The 26,593-nt window shown below is 38.0% G+C and overlaps 1 protein-coding gene and 1 long non-coding RNA gene across 9 annotated transcripts in view; one reads left to right on the plus strand and one right to left on the minus strand.

Moving 5' to 3' along the window:
• LOC125367478 overlaps nt 1-5,080 on the plus strand; it is a 31,021-nt gene extending 25,941 nt beyond the window's left edge. Inside the window, exons 2-3 of the long non-coding RNA XR_007214092.1 lie at nt 4,621-4,631; nt 5,044-5,080. This is a non-coding gene — a long non-coding RNA (uncharacterized LOC125367478). The remainder of the gene's footprint in view (nt 1-4,620; nt 4,632-5,043) is intronic.
• The window catches only part of Erbin (erbb2 interacting protein), a 91,938-nt gene continuing 67,696 nt past the window's right edge, over nt 2,352-26,593 (minus strand). For 2 of the 8 annotated variants that reach the window (XM_048368153.1, XM_048368152.1), the window contains exons 21-27: nt 23,124-24,669; nt 15,509-15,652; nt 12,320-12,439; nt 8,631-8,807; nt 6,278-6,370; nt 5,386-5,460; nt 2,352-4,041 (exon numbers count right to left, since the gene is read on the minus strand). In XM_048368153.1, the coding sequence (XP_048224110.1) occupies nt 3,934-4,041; nt 5,386-5,460; nt 6,278-6,370; nt 8,631-8,807; nt 12,320-12,439; nt 15,509-15,652; nt 23,124-24,669 (2,263 nt within the window). In that variant the 3' untranslated portion in view covers nt 2,352-3,933. The remainder of the gene's footprint in view (nt 4,042-5,385; nt 5,461-6,277; nt 6,371-8,630; nt 8,808-12,319; nt 12,440-15,508; nt 15,653-23,123; nt 24,670-26,593) is intronic. The other 6 variants (XM_048368158.1, XM_048368157.1, XM_048368154.1 and 3 more) reach the window with 5 other exon arrangements.

A 26,593-nucleotide genomic window follows, 5' to 3' on the forward strand; every position in this document is an offset into this window, starting at 1 on the left:
TTTTTCCTTTAGGTATTTTTTATTTTTTTGAAAATAAACACTGGGGAGAGCGCACATGCTTTTTTTCTGGTCCTGGGGCTTGAACCCAGGAACCAAGTACTGCCCATAAGCTTCTTTCTTTTGCTCAAGGTTAGTGTTCTATCACTTGTGCCACAGCTCCACTCCCAGCTTTTATGGAAGTTTCCATCTTTCCAGCCCAGGCTGGCTTTGAACCAGGATCCTTAGATTTTTCAGCCTCCTGAGTAGCCAGGATCACAGGTGTGAGCCACTGGTGCCCGGCTAGCCTTACTCTTTTATAACAAAGGCGTTTAGAAACATGGAAATACCCAACTTGGTTGCCTGTCAAGTGAATCAGAATCCACTCACTTATCCTTCCGTTTACACACACACGTACACACACACGTGTACACACACGTATGTTCATTCATGTTCCCGATAAAATTTTAAATTTTTACTAAATATCAAAATACATTAATAAAATGCAACACTGTACATGAAAAAAAAATCTTTCCCAATCTCCAATGGAAAAGTATTTTTCAGTCTTCATGGCTTCTGTTAGAAACAGAACCTCAATACTTTGACGTAAATTGAACTCTGAAATCCAGGGGTTTAAAATAGTCGTGCAGAGAGGCTGGCTTCGAACCACGAACCTCAGATCTCAGCCTGCTGGGTAGCCAGGATTACGTGCGTGAGCCATCGCACCCAGCCAATTATGATATTAAAAATGGTACGGTTAGAAAAAAATAGTTGTGCGTGTTTACTCTGATGAGAATTCCACAAAATAAACCACACAACTTTAAATGGCATTATTTTATTTTCTATCTTCTATGGGCTACTTTCAACAATCTGTCTGTACACAGAAAAATTTAGCATGGTAAATAAATGCTAACTTGTAAAATTACAAAGCTACTAATGGGAATTTTTTTAATTGCAGCAAATTAATAACTAAAAATTTAATTCTGTGTTCAAAAGAATTTTTCAAGTATGTACAAATATTCAAGGATAGTTCAAAGATCAGAAAAATATTTACAGAATAGTCAGGAATTTTAGAGCTTCAATGATGCAGATGAATTTATGATTCTTTAGTCAGCATACAACTTTTTGTCAGTAATTCTGTACTGAGGAAGTTATTCTAATCAATGTAATTTTGTTATTTTGGTGGTGGTTGGTTGTGGGGTCTGAACTCAGAGCCTGGGCACTGTTCCTGAGCTTTTCCCCTCAAGTCTATCAGTCTACCACCTGAAATATAGCCCCACTTCCGGTTTTCTGGTAGTTAATTGGAGTTAAGAGTATCAAGGACTTTTCTGCCTGGGCTGGCTTTGAACTGAGAGCCTCATACCTTAGCCTCCTAAGTAGCTAGGATTACAGGTGTGAGCCACTAGCACCTGGCTCAATATAATTGTTACTGGCAAATTTTTATTTTAAAACTCAAAACAATATGGTTCTGGTTAAAATTCATTTAATATTTGCTAAAATTCAGTTCTGGGCACTGGATGATTTACTGAATAGAATATAAACTGAAAATGTTGTTTTCCTCGAAAAATTAAGTTACACCATTTAAATGTTAAAACTATTCTTTTCTACCATAACAAGAATATTAATGACGATTCCTTATAGTTTAATTTTCCAATATTCATGAAGAAAACTAGTTAATAATTGAAAAACTATTTTTAAATGCTATATATAAATTATATATATATTACTTATTTCGGTAGCCAACTTAATTTTAAGTGTTGCAAGAACATTATATAATTAGAATGCATGTCTATTGTATTTCAATATAATAGGCAGATGTTAAAATTAAAGGTAGATCACTAAAGAAGCCCCAATCTTGTAGGAGTAATGCTTTTTTTCCAAAATTATAACCTGTATATCTGGTTCAAAGTTAAGTAGTTGAAAACTTCCCAGTTATACCCGCTTTATGTATTCTTATGAAAAGCAGAACTGTGTGAAAATCTGAAATTAGTAAAAAGACAAGGTGGCTATCTTATAATGTCAAAATCTGTATTTTAAAATAAACTAAGAATAAAGAGAACACCAAGACTTGTCGTAAAGAAGCTGTTTGTCATTATTTTAGGGATTATAACACACATACAAGTGAATTTTTATCAAAATACAGCACATTTCTTCTACTATATCCATAAAAATCAATCCTATGTAAATGGTACTGAAAATCAACTAAAATGAGTTAAAATTTACAAAGAGTTGTTAAAGGGTTTCAATCAAAATACTAAAACTATACAGTACAATAACCAATTAACATCTGAAAGAAGTGCAATATTTGAGTTCACATATTCTTTTTTAAAAGTGCTGCCTAAACATTGGCTAAGAGAATGGAACTGAACCCAACTCAAAAATTAATGTTGGTGTTTTAGCTAGTCTGTAAGTCTTAATTAAATCAAGGTTGAAAAGAAAGCATAATACATTAAAATTCCTGTTATATTTCTTTGAAATTAAAAAACATAAGAATTGCATATTGCTTTAATAAAAGATTTCAGTCTAGCTTCAACTAAAACAGTTATTGGTCTTTTATGGCACGTTTTTCTGGTCCAAATAACCATGCATTAATTTTCACCATTGCATGTTACTCAAATTTTATTTGATTACATACAAAAGAATTTTAATGGTTTGGATAAACAAAATTAATAAACCTCTATCATTCAATACTTGTTACAGTAAGTAAAAAGAAAGGCAGTTGGTGGTAAAACAATTACAACTCAGAAACCCTTTAAAGACTCTGAAGTGTCGAGTTCACATTTAACGTTACCTGTAGGAACAGCCCTTTATTTGAACATCGTTAGATACTGGTAGGCCTCAAGACCCATCCTTCTGCTCTACAACTTTCCACAGCAATTCTCTATCACTGTGCCTGTTTCACAAACTCACTTTGGTTTCCTAGCTCCATGTTTCCTTTTACTTTACCAAGGCAATACAAGGCCAAACAAAACTCAAGAGGTATTCCTGAACCTTCTTACATTTTCTGTCACAGGCAACATAATCTTAAAACTGGCCTAAAATTTTAGTTTCATTTGCTGCTTAAAACAAAAATTATAAGTTAGATTAAAATGGAGTACTAAAGTACCACCATTTGCCAGGGGGGGGAAAAAAAAAACTAAAGAAAAACAAACAGGGGATTTCCATAGTACAGAAAATTCATGAACATGCACTATAGTAGAGTTAAAAATTTCCTGTAACTAAAAATTTAGAAACTGAGTCACCAGTAGCAAATGTAAAGTCAGTGGTTATGACAAGAACAGATCTTGAAGAATTCATAAAATGCAATTATTGTCTTTTACCTCTTTAAAAAGACATGACATTTTATTGCGTTATTCTATTAATAAAAACACTAACAGACAATTATTTTCTCATTCTTTGCTTCCAGATTTTTTTTAGGAATAACTTTTAATCTGGCCTTGGAAAGTGAACCCACCAGCACCATCTTCACCTACTCATTCTTCAACTCAATATACACATAGCAAAAACCAACATTTCAAATCTCTTGCCCACATCAAAAAAAGTAGTTTCAGCAGAAAACCAGTTGAATAAAAAGAAGGGCATAAAAGCTATGAGAGAGATAGCTCTGCCATCTGTCTCTGGGCTACAATCAAGGCTATTTGCCTTGCATACAGTTCAGTCATGTGTATGAAATCCAAAAATAAAACTAAATTTATACAAAAACAACCTACATTTGTTTTTGTAGCTTTGATTGCTATGTTTAAAAACCTAACAAGTTTTAAATGGTATGAATTCAACAGTCTCCTTTATATTCTGTACAGTGGTTCTTTCCCTCTAACCACAAGCTCCATTATTTCATTAATGTACAAATTTGAACATAATTGAATTCTTCTATATAAAAATAGTCAAAATATTAATTTCCCTGCACGTATCTTCCAATAAATCTTGCTGTTCTTCCCCCCATTTTTTCCACAGTGCTTATGAGGAAACTTCTCGTACAATGATGAGTTCTACTGTATTCTGGAAAGTTTTTAGCAAGGACACTGCTTGTCCATGTTCAATATTGATAAAACTGTAGCCATTGGCCTAGAAGAAAAAGGAAAAAAATGCTTTTAGGAAAACCTTTTTAGAGTCATTTATGCATGTAAATTTTTGCCAGAAAATTCATAAACCTCACACACACAAAAAAAGAGAACCACTTTGGCAATTTGAAACAGACTAGTAAACCCTATTCTACACGTAGGCAATAAAATCTCTGAAGATGGAATCCAGCAATTCATACTCTGTCCGAGTTCTCAGACAACGCTGCCCAATCAGTGTTAGGGAGCACTCCTCCAAGAGAGTGTCAGGCAGGGCAGGTGCTCTGTGGGAGTCTGTGCTGGCGTACACGCAGCAGTCCAAACTAAACTGCAGGGGTAGCAGATATTCTTCCCTTTGTCCTGGACTCATCTGATCTTTTATTATTAACGCTAATACTTATTTACGCTGCACCAGACACGGTTTGAAGTGCTTCACATGAAATAAATCCTTTGATTTTCATAGCCCTCAAAACTTCTCTCATCTCATCTAAGTGAAAACAGAAGCACAGGCAGGAACAGTAACCTCAGCTACAAGAACGAAACCACCGGTTCTCAAATGGTCCACAAAATTAAATGACCTTGAGAGTGAGTGTGTGGGTACAGAGGGAAGGGAAGAAAACAAGAAGGCTGAAGGGACTGTGGTAACCATATGAAGCACACACAGGTGTTTGTTAAATTGTTTTACAAACTTTCCCTGAGCTTGAAATGAAAATTATACACTTATTGTTCCAAAGAAATGTGACATTCTCCGTGAACCTGTCCGTCATCGCTGCACAGAGGACAGGCTCATCCCCTGTGCATCGTCCCAAGTTGAGCCTAGGCAGTGTCTCAGAAAGCTCTAAACGGCATTTGTTAAAAAGCGCTGGATCAGGACTGAGGCCCAAGTCATGCGGCTCCACAGAGTACTCTCAGCTACTGGACTCCAATGTCGTCCGCATTTTTCGGTTTGAAGATTGATCTCATTGTCATCTTAACCAACAACAGTGAAGGTAGGGATGGAGAAGGTGAGGTGTTTGTGTGTAAGGCTTGTCTTTCCCTAACACACGTGTTTAGGTAAAGTGAACTGTTGAAGGGAAAGAGAGGAGGAGGCAACGTGAAAAGGCCAACGTGTTTCTTCGATATTCCTTTCTATTTTGACATGAGACCCCGCCTCCAAGAAATAGGACTTCTGATTTCTAAACTTCTGATTAGTAAACGTTCACATTTTGGAACTTAAAAACAAAATGCTGTCTGTATGAGACATAAGTATGATTTGCAAGGTATGATGTGGAATTATCTTAAACTACAAAAAAACACTAGGGAGAGTTGAAAATGAAAAAAAAAAAACAGTAAAAAATTTCACATTAATTACCTGAATAATTTTATCACCGGGTTGCAGTAATTTTGATGCTGGTCCCTCAGGCTGTACCCTTGTTACAAATATGCCCTTTAATAACAACAAAAACACGGTAATTTAAAATAACAAGACTAGCCATGCGTAATCCTCCCTCCACCTTGTTAAACACGCTGTCTCCCTGACATCTTTGAGTAACACTGAGACAACCTAAAGTAATTTTTGCTTATAATATTCCTGACTTTAGGGATTTCTGTTAAAGTGATGAAATTACTTTGTGTGTGTGCCTGCACACATGCCCACACAAGTATGCACGTATGTGAGCTTGGCCTAGGCACGGGCTCTAAGCTTTTTATTTTTTAATTATTCATTTCTTTATTGTCAAAGTGCTGTACAGAGGGGTTACAGTTTCCTATGTAAGGCAGAACGTACATTTCTTGTCCAACTTGTTACCTCCTCCCTTGTCTCTAAGCTTTTGAAAAGTGAAGGCTGGCAGCTCTACCACTTGAGCCACAGCTCCACTTCTGGCATTTTAGTGACTAATTGGAGATAAAAGTCTCATCCACTTTGTTGCCCAGGCTGGCTTTGAACCATAACCCTAAATCTCAGCCTCCTAAGTAACCAGAACTATAGGCGTGAGCCACTGGCATACAGCTGACATTACTTCTTTTGATATGTAGAAAAGCAGCAAGAAAATGAAAACTCAATTGGTAATATATTTTTTTAAACTATGGTTGTTTTCCTAAAAAATTAATGTAAACTGACCAAGTTTCAAAACACAAAGCTGAACAATAACGAAGGCAACGAAAATAGCTATACAAATTTACATAAATAGCAAGTGAAATTTTCTCTCACATATAAGAATTGAAATAAACTTTTAATTGGTTTAGAATATATAAATAAAACTTACATCATCCTCAGGTTTGAAGGGGTTTCCTCTACCCCCGACACCTCCTGATATGCTAAATCCAAGTTCTGGGTCTTTTTCTATTCTTACACGAATCTGATTTAATATGAAAATAAAGGAAACATTTTACTATTTCAGAAATATTTACAACATAACACCCATATTTAAATATTGATGAGGATGAATTAAAGTTCATGGAATTCATCAAAAGTAAACACTTGGGCAGATGAAAGGAAACTACAACACAGAACGTTATGTTAATGAGTCAGCGAGTGAAAGGCGCAGTGTGGGATTATAAAGCACCGCTCCTAACTTCAGTGCTTATTTATGAGACTAGTGATTCAACAACGTCAACTCTAGTCTACTTTTTAGAAATCATGAATTTCATGACATGCTGTATATATACAGCAAATGTATATTATTATCACTTCCCATTAGTGGAACATCTATTTTTCCACCTGGCTTGGTTTGTAAGATAAATAAAAATATCCATTAATGTTTTTTATAGCAACTCTTCATTTCCTGATTCTATTTATATGCTTCAAAGGAGTTGGAATTTTTTCTTAAAAGCTGATCAACTGGTAATATACTTTATTTTTTTTTGCCAGTCCCTGGGGCTTGGACTCAGGGCCTGAGCACTTCCAGCCTTTTCTGTGTATGAGGTGCTGAGGAATCGAACCCAGGGCTTTATGCATGCAAGGCAAGCACTCTACCACTAAGCCACATTCCCATCCCTGACATTTCAATTTGGAAAGTAGGTTAGGGGCTTTGTTGGTCATGAAATCAATGCTTTTGACTCTGTGACCCCGAGAAAGGTCTGGCTACTTAGGGGGGAAAAAAAAATCATAATTGGGCGCCAGTGGCTCATGCCAATAATCCTACTCAGGAGGCTGAGACTTAAGGATTGCGGTTCGAAGCCAACCTCGGCAAGAAAATCTGTCCAACTCTTATCTCCAATAAACTACTCAAAAAAGCTGTAAGTGGCGCTGTGGCTCAAGTGGCAGAGCCCTGCCTTGAGCAAATGAGCAAAAGCAGCTCAGGGACAGCGCCCAGGCCCAGAGCTCAAGCCCCAGGACTGGCAAAAGGAAAAAGAAACTCATGAAGCTATGGCTGATTTGCCCAAGGGCAAACCATCATCCTGTCAATCACCTTTTTTTTTTTTTCAAGATGACAAAAATCTGAGCTCAGAAGCAAGAAAGTCGGAGCACTTTTCCAAAGGCAAAGCCATTAGCTGGTAGGTCTTCTACTAGGGGGTCTGTCCTAGCCTCAGTCTTCCCAAGAAGCCTTCCTACCCAAGGAGGGGTCCAGACTGCCGATGCAAACCTTCATCATCTCAAAATTTAACTTAAGATGCAAAACCCCTTTTTTTTTTTTTTTCTTTGAGACAGGTCCTGTTTATGTATCCTAGGTTACTGTGGAACTCTTGGTGTTTTTTCTTGTTTTTTGTTTTTTTTTTGGCAAGTCCTGGGGCTTGGACTCAGGGCCTGAGCACTGTCCCTGGCTTCTTTTTGCTCAAGGCTAGCACTCTGCCACTGGAGCCACAGCGCCACTTCTGGCTATTTTCTGTATATGTGGTGCTGGGGAATCGAACCCAGGGCTTCATGTATACGAGGCGAGCACTCTTGCCCCTAAGCCACAATCCCAGCCCACTGTGGAACTCTTGGAAAAGCTCAAAGCTGGCCTCTACCTCCACCCTCTAATGCTGAAAGTTTAGACACGAGCTACTGTGCTCAGCTTCAAAAACTGAATTTTTATTACAAAAAAACTTTTTACCAGAAATTCAACTAAAATAAAAGCACTATCTCTAAGCAGACATCTACTATTACTGATTTTATTAATAAGCTAAGATATAAAAATGATATATGTGATACAAAACAAGATATATAAGCGCATACATTTTAAAAATTAAATACTCAGTAATTTAGAAACTAGTCAAATCTCAAAATCTGAGAAGACTGACACATTTCAGTTTAATGGTGTATTATCTGTATTCCTGAGAAAGGGCTAACTACTGCTGAGTCATCAACCAGTTTGTCTTAAGAGTTAAAAATAATAACCATGGTGTTGGAGGCAAAGGCTCAGGTGGTAGAGTACCGACAAATGAGCAGTAGCATCCTTCATCAAGTTTGAGTTCCAGTCTTGAACAACAAGAAAACTAAAAATAACGACCAAAATATTAAATTCTACATTATAGGATCATAAAGCCAAGTTAAAAACTACAATTTAACACTTTACCAAGCTAACAGAAAGCTAAACTTTAGGCGAAGAGGTGGACACTGTGTGAAGATTCTCACAGCCCTGGAAAGCACCGGGCGGCTTTCGTCCCCTGGTGTCCCGCAGCGGTGGCGGTGCTTACCTCCTGCCGGGCCAGCTCGGGGCCGGGTCTGGGCTGTGCGGGCGGAGGCGGCGGGGCCACCTTCAGCATCAGGTAGTCCAGGAGCTGCTCTCGGGAGGGGTGCCTGGCCACCGAGGCCGGAGGGGCGAGCGCCTGCGCCCGCAGAGGCGGGCCCATCTGTCCGTTGCTCAAAGGCAGCTAGGGAAAACGCGAAGGGTCTTAAGGTGACCAATGGTAAAGTGCTAGTGCGAATCTGTGGGTGTTCTTTGGGGAGTATTACAAACATCACTGGAGTTTTACATTCTAAATCCTACAAAAACATGCCACGTACTAGTTTCCTCTACTTTAAGCCCTTCAAGGAAAACAATGTCTTAATTCTTGCTTACGTGCTGGTTATTCATTCTTTTAAGCTCATCTAGATAAATTTTAGAAATCTTTTATTCTGTCATTCTTTAAACAAAAAGTCATTTACAATTTAAATCAGGTGAAACATAAATATCCTTCTTACAATTACCAAATATTAAATGGCAAATAGGATGCTAGAATTTTGTTAATTAAGTGAGCCTCTTAGGAGAGTCACCTTTTCTCTAGACACACCTATGCAAAAGGAGCATTTAATGTTTCTCCTCAGGAAATAAGTTAATCTTGTGGCTAATTTTTTTCCTAATCTGAGTATACTTTTCTACACTTATTCCTTCCTTTTCAGAATTAACAAGTCAGCCCAGTTGTGTAGTAGAAATTGGTTTATTCTTTACATGTGTGAATATGCACGTATCAGCAACTTTTACACTGTAAATATTAATTCCATAGAATATCAGCCATAAAACTTAAATGCTGCTGCTCTAATTTTTCAGAAGATAAACAAAAAAAAAATCGGGAGACTACTATTTTGTTGTTAAGAGACTATCTTTAATACCGTTCAGTTTTCATAGACTGAGTCTGAATCTAAACTTTAAATGACTTACAGAAATGCAGCTAATCACTCTTGTTAACGTGAGGAATTTGGCTGAAAAAATGAAATGCTACATTTGTATTATAAATGTGCATGTAGAAAGATTTTTGTAGCCAAGCGCGGCAGCTCGCTTACGATCCCAGCTACTTGGGAGGCGGAAGGAGGATTTGAGTCTGAGGTCAGACTCATGCTAAAGCTGGAGACCCAGGCTGGGAACGTGGCCTGGTGGTTGGTAGAGCGCTCGCCTCGTATACATGAAGCCCTGGGTTCGATTCCTCAGCACCACATATATAGAAAAAGGCCAGAAGTGGCACTGTGGCTCAAGTGGCAGAGTGCTAGCCTTGAGCAAAAAGAAGCCAGGGACAGTGCTCAGGCCCTGAGTCCAAGGCCCAGGACTGGCTAAAAAAACAAACAACAACAAGAAAAGGCCAGAAGTGGCGTTGTGGCTCAAGTGGCAGAGTACTAGCAAAAAAAAAAAAAGCTGGAGACTCTACTTGAAAAACAAACTAAAGCAAGAAAGGACCTGGAGATGTTGCTCAAGTGCTCTGGATTCAAATCCCACCAGGAAATGGGAAAAGGGATTTTCTGCACAGCAAATCAAGCAAATGCTTCAAGCTATTCACTCATTTAAAACATCCTTGTTGGTTGTTAACACAAAGGTAACAAGGAAATTTCAGGTAAGTATGAGGAAAATAGCTGAGCTCCATTTCTCTCAAGTTATTCAAAAGTAGAAATGTTTGGAGAACAGTTTGACAGAATTTCAGAACAGAATGCTCTTTTTAATGTGAACCTGTACCTTCCTGAAAGATATAAAGAAGTTTGGTTCTGGCAAAGAAAATTGACCACGATAGTCATCACTTTTGTCATGACACTGATGTATGTCTGAGGGCTTGGTCCTCAAGTCCTGGTGAGGAAGAGAAAACTGAGGCACTAAATTACCCCTCAACTTCCTGAAAATAAAGCAAAGCAATCAATTATGGTTGCTGTTATTATTTGGTAACTTGACTTAAAGCAACTTATATGCCAAGAGTAATTAACCAGTTGGGTTGTTGCTTTATTATTGCTTTACACAATTATTTAGATATCCTTGGCTTTTATCTACATTTACACTGCTTAATCAGTATCTTTCTCCTAAGAAAAATTCAGACAATAATTACTAGTGGCCACTGCCTTTGTGCGTGCGTGTGTGCGTGTGCGTGCGTGTGTGTACGTGCTCTACTAAGGGACCTCACCCATGGCCTCTCAAATGCTAGACAAACAGGCTCCCACTGTTACATCTCCAGAACACTATTTCTTAAGGAATTTATAAAGACACTGAATTTTTCTCTATAACCCGGACTAGCCTTGATCTTCCTTCCTCAGCCCCCTGAATGCTGGCATTCGAGGAATGCACTCGTATACTTGGCCTAGCCTATTCTTAAGGTCCCCTGACACCTGCCTATTTGTCTTGCCTAGGCCAGTGTTAAACATATACATGAAGTGTGTATGTATAATATGCCATGATTAGCAAATGCCTTGAAATTAAAAAAAAAAAAGCTTAGTAACCTAAACCACAAAATGGAAAAAGGAAATTGCATGGCAGTGCTTGATTAAAGAAGGGATAAAATAAACAGTAAGTATGAATGCCTACCTTCAAGAGCAGTATAAAAGTTTTATATCGTTAAGTCCTTCTTAGTTATACCCAGCTATATTAGTGGCATGTAATTAGTCAAGAAAATGAGAAAGAAGGGCTGAGCGAGAGCTCTAGAGGTTACTATCTATCTGATATTGGCCACAAGCAATCTTTATACGAATGCTACTTTTTTTTTTTTTTTTTTGCAAAAAGCTGAAAGAACAAAACTTATCTATTCTGCTACAACGACTTTCAGGGTGATTTGTAATGGTTCAAAGCCTTTGCTGTCTGTCATGGGGTTTGATCTCAGCACATGGGCACTGTCCTTGAGTTCTTTTGCTCAAGGCTAGCACTCTACCGCTCAGAGCTACAGTTCCTGTTTTTAGGTGGTTAACTGGAAATAAGAGTTTCACAGACTTTCCTGCTTGGGCTGGTTTTGCACTGTGATCCTCGGATCTTAGCCTCCTGAGTTCCTAGGATTACAGGTAGGACCCACCAGCCCCCAGCTCTAAGAACTTTTAAATGATTTGGTAATAGTAAGAAATTCTAGAATGAAGAATTTAAGACTAATTTGTCTTCAACTCTCCAAATAAGCTTACTGTGAAGAATGCAAAAAAGAAGAAAAACCAAAGCAAAAAACAACACAACAGTTCTTGAGTAAAATAATAAATAGTGGCTACTATAGAAATCCGAAGGCAAAAGTAACATGGTTCTCCAGTCATTTCCAGAGAAATCATGTAATACATTGAGAAGCAGCAAACAAAGTCAAGCACCACTTTTCACTTTTGATTATTTACTTTTATGTATTTATTTGGTAATGGACCTGGGACTTAAACTCAGGGCCTGGGAGCTGTCCCAGAGCTTTTTTTGCTCAAGGCTAGCACTCTACCACTTGAGCCACAGCGCCACTTCTGGCCGTTTTCTGTATATGTGGTGCTGAGGAATCAAACCCAAGGCTTCATGTATGCAAGGCGAGCCCTCTACCACTAGTCCATATTCCCAGCCCATGAATTCTTTCAAAATAATCTGTACTTACTAGATCAGGAAGGCTCTTAGATAATTAAATTGTGTATGAGATTTCTATCTGAAAAGCACAAAACATAGTAATCTCCCAGATACGTCTACATCTATTTCCTAAGCACCTACTTTCAGCAAGCTGTCTGGAAGAACATCTTTGTGACTAACTGCAGATGATGTGTAGTTCTGCTGTCCTGAAATGAACATATCATCTTGGCAAGGATCTCCTGGACTGGATGGCTGAGGGAGCTTCAATGAAGGGGAAATAAAAAGTAAACAAATGGTAATACTCTTTATGATGTGAAACCAAAATGATGATGCCTAAAAGATGATTAGGAAACAGTTTTGCTAGGCAGCAGAAAGAGAAAGACCCAGATCCAACAGTATAATCGTCACTGCTATCTCAAGTTAGTGCCGTTAACTTCCAAGCTATGCAGATAATCTATCACTGAAGCCATCCCCCTAGATAAGTTTTTTTTTTTTAAGATAGGCTCTTCTGTTTTTATTAGACCCCCAGCCCAAACCATTATCCTCCTATCTACAACTGCTACACAGCTGAGATTACAGACATGAACTACTACATTTGGCTTGAGCTAGGATCTTGCTCACTTAAACCACAATGTTCCAGCTCTCCATCTTCCTAATAGCTGAGACTGGAGGCATGAACCATCATATCGGTTCCTAATACTCTTTAATATTTACAAGCAACTAATATACTCCCATTGAACACTAAAATTAACCGTTATCTTTATAATAGCATAAAACCATATCAAATTTAAAAATTATAGTGATAAACACCATCAATAAATGTATGGTTTTATAAAACTTGGTCTATCTTAATTCTGTCATATTAACACTAGTTCAGTATTTTATTCTTTTTTCTTTTTTTCTTTTTTTTTTGTCAGTCATAGGGTTTGAACTCTGGGCCTTGGCACTGTCCCTGAGCTCTTCAGCTCAAGACTAGTACTCTACTGCTTAAGCCACAGTAACACTTCAGTTTTCTGGTGATTAATTGGATAAAAAGGTCTTATGGACTTTCCTGCCATGGCTGGCTTTGAACCTCAATCCCCAGATCTCAGCCTCCAGAGTAGCTAGGATTACAGGTGTGAGCCACCGGTGCCCAGAAGTTCAGAAAAAGAACTCATTCGGAGAAATGCTTTCAAATGAATTAGTTCAGATCTTCATTTGCCAAATAATACTCTTATACTCTACCAAATGCTAGAAAAATGAGACCAATATATCATCTCTGAATATTTCTTTTGACAAATCTACTGGAAAATACATGATCTGTACTTTTCATCATGGGTTCTAATGTGCATATATAGATTAGAAAACAGAACAGATTGTATTTTTACAAAGGAGTATAAACTGCAACATACTGAAAAGGTCTGAATTCTACATAATTATGATATACTAGAGAAAATGTAAGAATTTCTAATTTAATCTTAAAAACCTGTATTTGCATTGAATCTATCACATGGCTTAGCATTTTTGGGTATGGTTTCATCTAATTTCATATATTCAGAGTATACTTCATTTTCCTTCTCTCTTCTTGCAATATGCTTTTAGTATACATAACAGCTCAAGCCTGAACATATAATTATGCTTATCAACACTTGCGAAAAACAATCATAATCATGAACGAAAATGTACACGTGTATAGACTCAGACTCTGAATTTAAGAAAACTAAGCACAAATGTTACCAATGTTACTGTGAAACAACTTGGAAAGAACAGCTGTCCCAGATGTAACAGTGGTAATGATTACTCCACTCCTGAGTTAATAAAAGTAACTAGTCTTTACCCCATGGACTCAGCTGAAATGAAGTTTGAATAGCTACCACTCTTTTATCCCTCCTTTACACTGAGAAGTTTCAAAATGATTGCTGCCATTGTAAGCATAGAAAACAAATGATGACAAGTGATAGAGGACATAGCAAGTGAAACCAAAGTCAACTAAATTCATGAATAGGCTCTAACTCTAAAACATAACAGATTAAACCCAGAGACATATGTAAGATGGGATGGGTGCTCAGAACTAAGGTGAAGAGCTCAGAAGAAAGTGAACAACGTAAAAACAAAATTATGATGAAGGGTGAAATAAGAGAAGATCTTTCCAGGATAGAAAAAAAGTTATCTAGAGGATATACTGCCACTGTAAGTTCTCATGAAAAAGAAAAAAAATCAATGGGTCATAAAAGTTGTTCTGTTCTTTATTGGAGGGGCATCCTTTTGACTTACCCTTTACTTTCATTAGAATAGTAAATCTGTCATGATTAAAGATGAAATGTAGACAATGAAGCATTCAGGACTTGCCTTGCCACTAATACTTATAATTTCTAGTCTGAAATTTATGTCCGGCAAAATATGATTAAACTTAGGTACAGGGGCTGGGAATGTGGCCTAGTGGCAACAGTGTTTGCCTCATATACACGAAGCCCTGGGTTTGATTCCTCAGCACCACATATATAGAAAAAAGCAGGAAGTGGCGCTGTGGCTCAGGTGGCAGAGTGCTAGCCTTGAGCAAAAAGAAGCCAGGGACAGTGCTCAGGCCCTGAGTTCAAGCCCCAGGACTGGCCAAAAAAAAAAAATTGTAGGCAGGGATGAGAAGAGGGAACTGAGGACAAGTGAAGAAAGGAGTGACATTGCCCAAAAACCAACCAATAAAAACGTGTTCCTCCTCGGCTGGATGCTGGCGGCTCACGCCGTAATCCTAGCTACTCAGATCAGGCTGAGCTCTGAGGGACAAGTCCAAAAGCCAGCCTGAACAAAAATGTCCATGTGACCTTTTTATCTCCAGCAAAAAGCCAGAAACTGAACTGTGGCTCAAGTGGTAGAGCGCCAACTTTGAGCAGAAAAGCTAAAGGACAGTGCCTAGAGCCTGAATTCAAACGGCAGTACTGTTAAAATATATATATATATCTCTTCCTTATAATAGCTGTGGATTACATGTAAAATAGCCTTAAAACAGTGAGTTTGGGAAAGCAAGCTCATTTTAATACCAAGAATAATAGTTAAAAAACAACAACAACAACACCAAAACACTGTAAAAAATAGTCTTTAAAAACCCTTTAAATAGGGTTATTCCCACAATTTACCTCTTTTTGCTTCTGACGGGAAAAACTGAGAAAATAAAGTTTTGAACTAAACAGAACTAAACCAGCTTTGAAGAAAGTTTTAGAACTAAGCCATGAAAGAACTCAGAGGAAATGTAACTTTCTAACCAATAAAGGTTTTTTTCTAAAAATATTAAAACATTTGGACATTTGAGTTTTCTCTTCTATGCTCTACAAATACTGGTCTACCGTAGGTACTCACTCGAAAACTGTGCCCAGCAGAACCTCTTCCGTCTGCAACACTCAAGGCAAGACGGCTCTGGCTGTCAGGCAGAGCCCTAGGGCTGCCAGAGGGACAGCTGCTTACAGCAGTGAAAGTGGAATTAAAGGACCTTGACAGCATGCTCTGAACAAAGAGGGGACAGAGTTAACAGAGATTAGTGTAGCATGCAAAACCCACAAGACGTGTGATGTACGCAGACTTACTTATCAGTGACCCCACCCATTACCACAGAAAAGTAAGCATGCAACACGACTTTCTGAGCCACTGAAACTGGCACTACTTGCCACACATTACATGACAACACACACATAGACATAAGTTACATGTAAATACCACCATTCACATGCCTAAGCACCGAGGAAGAAAGTATGAACACACACTTGCTTTATTAATATTCTTTCCTTTACTCCTAACAGGTCAGAAAACAGAAACTGACATACCCAAGTTATGTTTATCTATATACAGTTTAGGTCTAAGAATAATTTTACCAACAACCAGTAACAAACTCTAAGTCAAATGCACTCCTAAAGAGTCAATTTCATTATAGAGAAATTTTGTCTAAGTAACCTGAGCATATAGGTAGACATACTATTAACAAAATGTATGGGTGAAAGATACAAGGCTAATGCTTACTGGAATTAAAAACATTATCCTCCACACTTAGAAAATTATCTTAGAGAAAAGGATGACATTACATGCAAAATCTTAGGATACAATTTTTAAAAGATTCTGCCAGAATTACAAGAAAGGTTTTACAATTACAAGAAAAGAAGTATAAAAGATGCATGAGTAGTAAATTCTTTGCCCCTCAGATAAAAACGCACTAAGGAGCACCAGGAGAGGTAAATGCGGGAACCCTCCCATCCTGGGTTGATGTGAATACACTCGCCAGTAATCCCAAATGGAAGCTGCACCTCAACAGCGGAGCCTCCTGATTCTTACTGTTCCTACTGTTCATCCCTAGCCTTGTTAATCGCTTGCTGTTCTTTCATGTGGACCCTTTGGGTCATGTCCCTGAGTACTGAGAACTTGGTAGTCAAACTGGGGAAACCACATTTTTGTCATGGCTCATTATTAAAATATCTTAACAAGCAATTACATATAAATATTAGAAAATATACACTTTCTCTAATATAAGAAAAAACACAGGATTTCAGAACAATCTATAAAATTACTATACACGTCTCAGTCATTTTGTGGCTTCTAAGACAACTAATGGGAAAGCTAAACTTAACATTAAGCTGAGACACATATGTTCTCAAACCATTTCTCCAAGAAAAAGGATTTTACAGAGAAATTTCAGGTTCTTATAACCATTTGATCAGATGTGAAAAGAAGGAAATACTTTCTATGTATATAAATGTATGTCAACACAGAGCATTAATGTGTTGCATGGTATGAGCCTGTTAATCAAAGCTTTTCCTGTCATCTCTAAACATTTGTGAGCTTACTGTAACTATTTCACTAAGTACTAAGGCTCAGAGCCGGTACAGAATTCAGGCTTGTACTGACACGATCCATGTAGAACTGCACCTCGTAACAACACAATGTACAGAGCTCTATGAAATGCTAAGCATGATGTTCTGGGTGATGCTGTCCATTATGCTTCAGTATTAAGAATTCTAAGTTGTTTATTGAATGAGGCTTTTAGGAGGAGGATGGCAAATTACCCTCAATAAAAACCACCACATGTAACAATATTTATAGGGATTAGGATCAAGTTTTCAAACTAAGTGCAAAAGAAAAATCACAAAATGGTTACAATTAATCTTTAAAAATCTCCAAAATCTAGGGCTGGGATGTAGCTGAGTGGCAAAGCGCTTGCCTAGCAAGTGCAATGTCCTGGGTTCGATCCCCAGTAGCAAAAAAGAAAAACACAGTTAAAAAAAAAAAAAAAAAAAACCAGGGCTGGGGATATAGCCTAGCGGCAAGAGTGCCTGCCTCGGATACACGAGGCCCTAGGTTTGATTCCCCAGCACCACATATACAGAAAACGGCCAGAAGCGGCACTGTGGCTCAAGCGGCAGAGTGCTAGCCTTGAGCAGGAAGAAGCCAGGGACAGTGCTCAGGCCCTGAGTCCAAGGCCCAGGACTGGCAAAAAAAAAAAAAAAAACAAACCAAAAAAATCTCCAAAATTTCTTAAGAATCTATATGCTAAAATATGAGAACCACTCATCTAAATTAAAGGAAAAAGAGGTAAAAACCTAATGTTTGGTGGTTTATAAAAATCTGCCTTTAGGGGCTGGGGATATGGCCTAGTGGCAAGAGTACTTGCCCCGTATACATGAGGCCCTGGGTTCGATTCCCCAGCACCACATATATAGAAAATGGCCAGAAGGGGCACTGTGGCTCAAGTGGCAGAGTGCTAGCCTTGAGCAAAAAGAAGCCAGGGACAGTGCTCAGGCCCTGAGTCCAAGCCCCAGGACTGGCCAAAAAAAAAAAACACCAAAAAAACAATCTGCCTTTAAAATGAAGAAATTCCTGGCAGCAAATAATGGGGATAAAGATGGAAGGTGTTGGAAAAGTCTTGCATATGTATATATCATAGAGTTTAAACAGGTTCTACCTTTGGGATGTGTCTAGTACTACCAAAATGTTCAAATTAAACATATGTGTGTAGATGTTCACACATATCTTTCCCCACTTGTATGGGTTTATATCTCAATATTATTCTGTTTTGTTGCTAGTAATGTAGATTGAACTCAGGGTCTCTCCCTCGCCAAGCAGAAGCTACACCAGTTAAACCATGCTTCCAGCACCTTTTTCCATTGGTAAATTTTGAGGCCAAGGTCTTACTTTCAGTCTAGGTGAGCCTGAACTGCAATCCTACTACTTGTGCTTCCCCTTTTCTCTGAAGATGAAAAACAGGAACCACAATACCCGGCCTTTGGTTGAGATAGAATCTCATGAACTTCTCTGTCCAAATTGCAATCCCTGGATATCTACCTCCCAAGTAGCTAGGATTACAGGTTTGAGCCTCTGTGCCCAGTTTACATCTCTAATTTAAGTCATTAGCTCTAATCCTATATTGTGTTCCAAGCTATTTGCATACCCTATCATCAAACCAATACCTTTCCTTTTGCTAAATCTCTCCATTCTACTACATTACTTCAAAGACTCCAATCTACTACTAATACTTCTTGCTTGCAACTGTGCGTTTTATCAGTCTTTCAGATTCATCCACAATTTCAGCCACGTCCTGGCCCAGACATGTATTATTTGGCAGTCATGACTGAACTTGTTTCCTAAACTAACTCTTAGCAGCTCACCTGGAACACTTTAGCCTAAAATAACCTAAAATACATCTGCTATCATGTCAATCATCAGTTCAGAACCTGAAGTGGCCCTCCTCCCATTTACTGTGTCCAACTGAAATTTTCCTCTTGGGCTTTTAAAGCTGTTCCTTTCCCTATATATAACATACAAAAATGCTGTTTTTCATGACCAATAATGAAGTAACAAGTGACATATCAAATTTCTTTTCCTTCCCTTCCTTCCTTCCTTCCTTCCTTCCTTCCGTGCTTGTTTTGAACTGAGGGCCTGCCTGGGCTTTTGTGCTCAAGGATAGTGCACTCTCCTGCCACCCCTCCCTTAAGTCACTTTTGGGGTGTTTAATTAGGGATAAGTTATCATGGACATTCCTGCCCAAGCTGGCTTTGAACCTCAGTCCTTGAGTAGATAGCCGCCTAATGAGTAGCTAGGATTCTAGTCATGATCCACTAATGCCTGACATAATTTGGATCAAGAAGGTACATACAATGGAATTTTTACTCATCCATTAGAAAGAATGATAGTGTATTTTTTTATTTTTTTGCCAGTCCCGGGGCTTGGACTCAGGGCCTGAGCACTGTCCCTGGCTTCTTTTTGCTCAAGGCTAGCACTCTGCCACTTGAGCCACAGCGCCACCTCTGGCCGTTTTCCATATATGTGGTACTGGGGAATTGAACCCAAGGCTTCATGTATACGATGCAGGCACTCTTGCCACTAGGCCATATTCCCAGCCCCCGATAGTGTATTATTTATAAAGAAATGGATGGGACTGGGAATGTGGCTTAGCGGTAGAGTGCTTGTCTAGCATGCATGAAACCCTGGGTTTGATTCCTCAGTACCACATAAACTTGAGCAAAGGCAGAGTGCTAGCCTTGAGCAAAAAGAAGCCAGGGACAGTGCTCAAGCCCTGAGTTCAAGGCCCAGGACTGGCAAAAAAAAAAAAAAAAGAAATGGAAAGACTTACTATGGTAATTGAAATAAGTCAGGCCCAGAGAGACAAAGGATGCATGTTTCCCCACATATATGGAAGCTAGATTTAGCTTACAAACTCAAAAGTAAATATACTGGGTGGTAGGCAAGTGTATACAAATGTATTAACTGAAATACAATAGGCTCAAGAGAGATCTCAAACAGTAGAATTCCTTAGAAAGCCAAACTCAAAATTCAGCAAAATAAAATAAAGAAAGTGAGAACCCAAAAGGGGTGGGGTGGGGTCAAAGACCAAGGGGTAAATGAAGAGAAGAATCCAAGAGACAAGAATCCGATGTATACACTAAAAGTTTAAGAAGACTAAGGGGAAGAGTGGGTAGGGAAGAGATGAGGGAGGATGTTGAGAGGGCGACAACTGATCAAGATACTGTGTTCATAAACCGCTTTGTTAAACAGCAGCTCCTTCATACAACTAAAGATAATAATCATAACACAAGTCCGAACATCCACAGTCTTTCCGAATAAGAGTTTTTCAGTAGTAATGACCAATACTGTTTATTAAATACATATAGTACGCTATAAAAAAAGAAAATAATAGTAACAATCACTAAAACATATATCAGGTACTGTTTATATATTAGCTAACTTAATTTTTAATAACAATTCTAGAGCAGCCCTTTCTCTGTACCTGTTTTACAGATGAAGCAACCACGGTAAGGGAAGTCTAAGTTAACTTGTTCAATTAGCTTACTGTGTATCAAACATAGTTGTTTTTTAAAAACAACAACAATGGATTACAGATCTCCCAGTGTACCTATTTTCTTCATGAAGTTTTTTTTTAGTAGCTGAGTGGTTTCTTTAAAAAATAAACTTTGATTTCCTCTGAAGGGTTGCTTTCATTTCTTTTAAGAAAATGTTATGCTATAACATTTAAGCAAATAAAAAATTGAACTGCTATTTCTTGATTATATTCACGTGCATTTATATACATATACTTTTAAATACATGTAAACTTAAAAAAATAAGTCATTAGGCATGTAACTTAAATTGTGCTTCCATTAATATGAACTCTGTTACTAATGGAGGGAGTTACACTTTGTGGCTGAAGAGATAACAGAATATTTTAAGTACCTGGTTACATCTGGCTTTTACTTCTCTGTTTATCTGGGATGTTAACTTTAGTAAATGGGAATATTTTTTGGTCCATAACATAGGATCGAAGTGCAGCAGAGAAAGATTTCTGTACAGTTATGCTGTTTAGATGCTATACAACAGCATGGCTAGTTCTTTTCGATTTAAAAGTTTTTTCTTTTTAATTTAAAGTTAACCTGTAATAATTTTAAAATGTGGCACACCAAATATGAATCAATTTTTTTTTACAATATAGGAGTCTCATATGTAAAAATGTTAAGACCAGAGAGAATAAAACATTTAAAAAATCAGTTTACTAAAAATCTGGAGAATAAGGAGCTGGGAATACGGCCTAGTGATAAAGGGCTCGCCTCGTATACATGAAGCCCTGGGTTCGATTCCTCAGCACCACATATATAGGAAAAAGCCAGAAGTAGAGCTGTGGCTCAAGAGGTAGAGTGCTAGCCTTGAGCAAAAAGAAGCCAGGGACAGTGCTCAGGATCTGAGTCCACGCCCCAAGACTGGCAACAAAAACAAAAACAAATGAAACAAAAAATCTGGAGAGTAAAATAGCCTAGAAAAAATACATCAGAACTACCATAACAATAACACACATTCATAGTATTTGCTGGAAATAAGCTGGAATATATGACAACATACTCAACTGGCAACCTGGGAAGTCAATGGCTTGGCAACCATCTTAGGGGAAAGAGAATCAAATCATGTATTTATCTTTAGAAATGGTTAGCCTGTTGGCTGCAGATTTGTATTCAGACAGTCTTCCCTGTTTCTTTTTTCTGAAGGCATCTCTTAGTTTCACTGAATTCTTACCTCTAAGTATACAACTAGAAAACTACTGTCTTATATTCTCCAAGAAACCGTACGTCAAATGCATCTCTTCCTCTATTGCTATAATTCCTTCTCTTTGTCCAATAATATGGTATTTCTAACAACCAGTTATTAAAGGCACAAATCTCAAGCTTTATCCAATGACTCAATACAGTATTATTTAAACAGAAGCAAACTCTAGTAAAGTCTAGCCCTCAGGGCTTGAGCACTGGCTCTGGCTTCTTTTTGCTCAAGGCTAGCACTCTACTAAAGTCTAGAACTGTCTTTTGAACTCATTCATTCTGGTTCTTAACTCTACTGGAACAGTCACATTTCATTTCGTAAATGAATCACCTAGCAGTTTCATGACTCAATATCTTTAACTACATCCTCTTCTCCCTAAAATTCAGGTGCATATTGTCATCATTAGTTTACCTATAAAACAGAACAGAACTATGTTCAACAGCCTCAACAGTATGTACTGTTATAGGTGAAACAAAACTGACAGATGGGAATGAAGCAGCAGATGCCCAGCTATTCAGAGTTGAGAACCTCACTGAAAACAGCTAACAATGATAGACTGAGAATTACTCAATAAATGGGAAGTACTAATATTTTAGGCAATTAAGGAATAAAAAAAACTGTTTAACAGAAACTAAACATGGGAAAATAACAGACAGTAAACATAGGAAAGATAATTCTTGGGTAAAATCCAGTGAGAGATATAAAGCTAAGTCTTAATTCTTTACACATGTGGGTCGTATATAGCAATCTTACACAACTATTCTGTTTTTAAATTCTTAACTCCTTTCAAAAGATAAAGATCTACACATGAAGTTATGCAGTGAACATAAGCATTTACCAATTGCCCAGAGCCACAAAATACTCAGCTAAGTTCAAGTGTATCAGAAACGCAGTTCAGAGAAGTCAAGAATAAATGTCATGCCAGAGTCATCTGCGTCAGTGACAATGTTAGTTCATTTAATGTGGAACCAAAAAAAAAAATCTTAGATGAAACATGGTCATTTGCAAGGGTTTGTTAATTATACAGCAAACTAATTTTTATTACGCTATATATGTTTACATTACCAGTAATTACTGGCAGTGAGGTCAGAAAAATTCTGAACAGAGAAGAGGTACAAATGTATGTAAGTACAATCTAAATGTATGCATGTAAAGTACAATCTATACACATAAAGTGAATAACCATTAGAAACACTACATAGTAAGGGAGAAAGAAGCCTATAATAGCATCTCAACTCTCCTAGTTAAGTTTAAGCCTGGAACTCTGTTCCTTGTACCAGAAAAATAATTCCTGTAAGTAGATAGTAATAATTTAGTCTTGTTTCACTTTTGATTAAAAAAAAATCAAAGAATGCCAAATATTCCTAAGGAAAATAAGTCTATAAAGGAAACTAAAAGTATGTTCAATTACCTTTTCCAACTTTTTGGCTTCAATATGTCGAAGTACTTGTTCTCGCCAGTCATGAGGAACTTTACTTTTTCCTGGATGATCTAATAAAGAATGTTCAGAACCAACCCTTGGGTTTGGTCTTCTTGAAGGACTAGTCCGTGAATAATTGAAATCACTAACTGACATAGTTCTTTCTGGTATTTCATTAACAGAAGGTCGGGCACTCTGAGGCCTTGATGCATTTGGACCATCCATGCTGTATGTTCGTGCAGAAAGAGGTCTCTGAGATCCTGACATCACTGCAGGGTTTCTTCCCACTGAATGTAACTCTCTGTATGATAAATAATCTCCTTCAGGAATCTGGGCACGCCTTGTAGGACCTTGATCACCAAGATTTACAGAGGCTGTGGAGGACACACTACTTTGTCGTTGAATTGTAGTTCGAGTTACTGCAGGAACTAGCCGGTCACTTGGCGAGATGGCCCACATATCTCCAGGTCTTGCTGGACCAAGTCTCTGATGTAAATGGTATGCAGTATTAGCTCTAACATTGTTATGGTTGGAGAAGTTCATATTGGCAGAATGTTTAGCGTAACTGTGACTTTCTGTGCTCTCTGATCTAGGAAGGCGCTGAGGAGGAAAACTGACAGGCTCTATCTGGGGACTCTGTTTGGAATGCCACAAAGTGTCTTTGACTGTAGCATTGCTATATTGGATATTATATTGTGGAGGACCATATGTTTGAGGTGTAGATGGTAAGCCACTTACTGTGGGGGCTCTTATTGTATCCAGCTCTTCTGGATTATGATTTGAATCAAACGTGAAAATTGCCTTTGAACCTGATATTAAATCAGAAGAAGAAGAAGAACCAGTAAACACTTGCAATGGTTGATCATACAGCAACGTGGCAGACTTGCTCCTTACAATATTTTTCCCATCATTGGCAGATGTGATTTTACCTGTCGCACTTGGCTGCTGAGGTCCATTATCACTAAGAATGTCATAAATTTTTAACCCTCCTGTCTCCATATTAGTTATGCTATGAGATTTCACAACAGATCCAATTGGACCACTATTCTGAGGGTAGAGATTTTCTGTGCTCTTAGAAATACTCATGTCAACCGAAGATTTAGTGTCTTGTGGTTCCATTATATTAGGAGACTGCGGTGTTTCCTCAGAATGACCATTTACCTTATTTATGGATTCCAAATTAGGATATTTATTTCCATTTTCTAAGTGCTCAGTTTCCCTTTTGGAATTAATGCTCAAAAATCCTGTTCCAAGTAATCTGTCCTGTGTTTTCGATCTTTCCATTATCTCTGGTTGAAATGTGTCATTAGTTACAAGTTTGTTAAGATTCATGTTGATATGGTCTAATTTGTGAGATTCATCAGAAGTGGCTGTTGAGTCAACACCTTTCCCAAGAAGAACTAATTGCTCTTCAATATTCAAATCATACTGAGGTAAATTGAAATCTTTTTTATCATGAACCTTGAATTTTTCTTCTGGTGAATTGTTTAAAATATCTCCGTTTTGTAAAAGACTGTTAAAATTTTCATCTTCTTGCCTAAAATAAGATAATTTATGAAAAAAGTCAAGTTCTCTTGATATGGGAGACCATTACTACCTACTTATAAGATGTCCACTAGCCTAAGTTAAAGAGAGCTGATAAAAGCCCAGATAAAAGTATTTATTATTCACATAATCTATCGTGTATCAAAATACATGTATAAAAACATTACCACAACCTACTGATCTGTACAATTATAGTTAAATTTTAAAAAATGAGCAGTGGTACTCACTAGACACTATGGTGAAAATGAACTGTACAACTTGTGGGTGGGGACAGGTGATTTGGGGACAGAGTGGGGGAAGGGGTAACATTGCCCAAAAAGAAATGTACTCATTACCTAACTTACATAACTGTAACCCCTTTGTATATCACTTTTCTAATAATAAATTGTCTCTCAGGGGGTGGCTAATGCCTGTAATCATAGCTACTCAGCGGGCTACATCTGAGAATTGCAGTTCAAAGCCAGCCCAAACCAAAAGTCTGTGAGACTCTAACCTCTAATTAAACACACACACACACACACACACACACACACACACACACACACAAAGCTGATGTAGAGCTGTGTCTCAAGTAGTACAGTATTAGCCTTGAGCAAAAAAGCTCAGGGACAGTGCATAGGACCTGAGTTCAAGCTCCAAGACTAGCACGCATGCAAACACACACACACGTACACATACACAACTCTCTACAGACAAGAAATACATAGTAAGTTATAGACAAGTAAAACTTACTGATATCAAGATTAATTTTCATCAATATGCTCAATGTATTTTGTCACAAAATGTTTTTTTTTGGCCAGTCCTGGGCCTTGGACTCAGGGCCTGAGCACTGTCCCTGGCTTCTTCCCGCTCAAGGCTAGCACTCTGCCTCTTGAGCCACTGCGCCGCTTCTGGCCGTTTTCTGTATATGTGGTGCTGGGGAATCGAACCTAGGGCCTCGTGTATCCGAGGCAGGCACTCTTGCCACTAGGCTATATCCCCAGCCCCACAAAATGTTTTAATAAGGCTAAACTATGAAGTGGAATTACGTATCCCCTTCTGCATCTTTTCATAAACATGTAAAGAAGGAAATGATTGAAAAGAGGCAGATAAACTGAAGGACAAGTATTTTTAGTAAAAGGGCACAGAATATTTTCATAGGTAATTCTGAAGCTTTATATTGGTTATAGTTAATAATATTAAGTAATTATTAAATTCAAATACACAGGCAAATATATTGTATAAAACAAAGAACTGCATAATATCCCAAGGTTCTGTTAATTTTAAGTACATAATACCTAAAGGCATTCCTGAAACAGAAAATTCTTACTCTTTGTAGAATGATACAAAATAATTTTCAATCTGGGCGCTAGTGGCTCACGCCTATAATCCTAGCTCCTCAGGAGGCTGAGATCTGAGGATCGAAGTTCAAAGCCAGCCCAGGCAGAAAAAGTCCATGAGACTCTCATCTACAATTTAACCACCAGAAAACCGCAAGTGGGGCTGTGGCTCAAGTGGTAGAGTGCTAGCCTTGAGCTGAAGAGCTCAGAGACAGCACCCAGGCCAAGTGCAAGCCCCATGACAGACAATAATAATTGTGATTTATTTATTATTAACAATTAATTTTCATTAGTATGCCTAGAACTTAGGGGCAATTTAACTCTAATTGATAGTTAAAAAATATCTGGGATTCCATGCCACGTGTCTCTGTATTGATGTCCTGTCTCATTGCTTTTGTCCATTCAACATGGGATCCCACTTCAGCTCTCCATTGGAGCTGAATTGGTTTGTTGGAATTGTTTCTGTTCTTTCTTTCCTTTCCAGCCTTCATAGATCAGTTTTCTGGGGTTGTTTTTGTTTTTTTTGCCAGTTCTGGGCCTTGAACTCAGGGCCTGTGCACTGTCCCTGGCTTCTTTGTGCTCAAGGCTAGCACTCTG

This window comes from Perognathus longimembris, chromosome 19 (genome assembly GCF_023159225.1).
Source record: "Perognathus longimembris pacificus isolate PPM17 chromosome 19, ASM2315922v1, whole genome shotgun sequence".
In the NCBI taxonomy this organism is placed as follows: domain Eukaryota; kingdom Metazoa; phylum Chordata; class Mammalia; order Rodentia; family Heteromyidae; genus Perognathus; species Perognathus longimembris.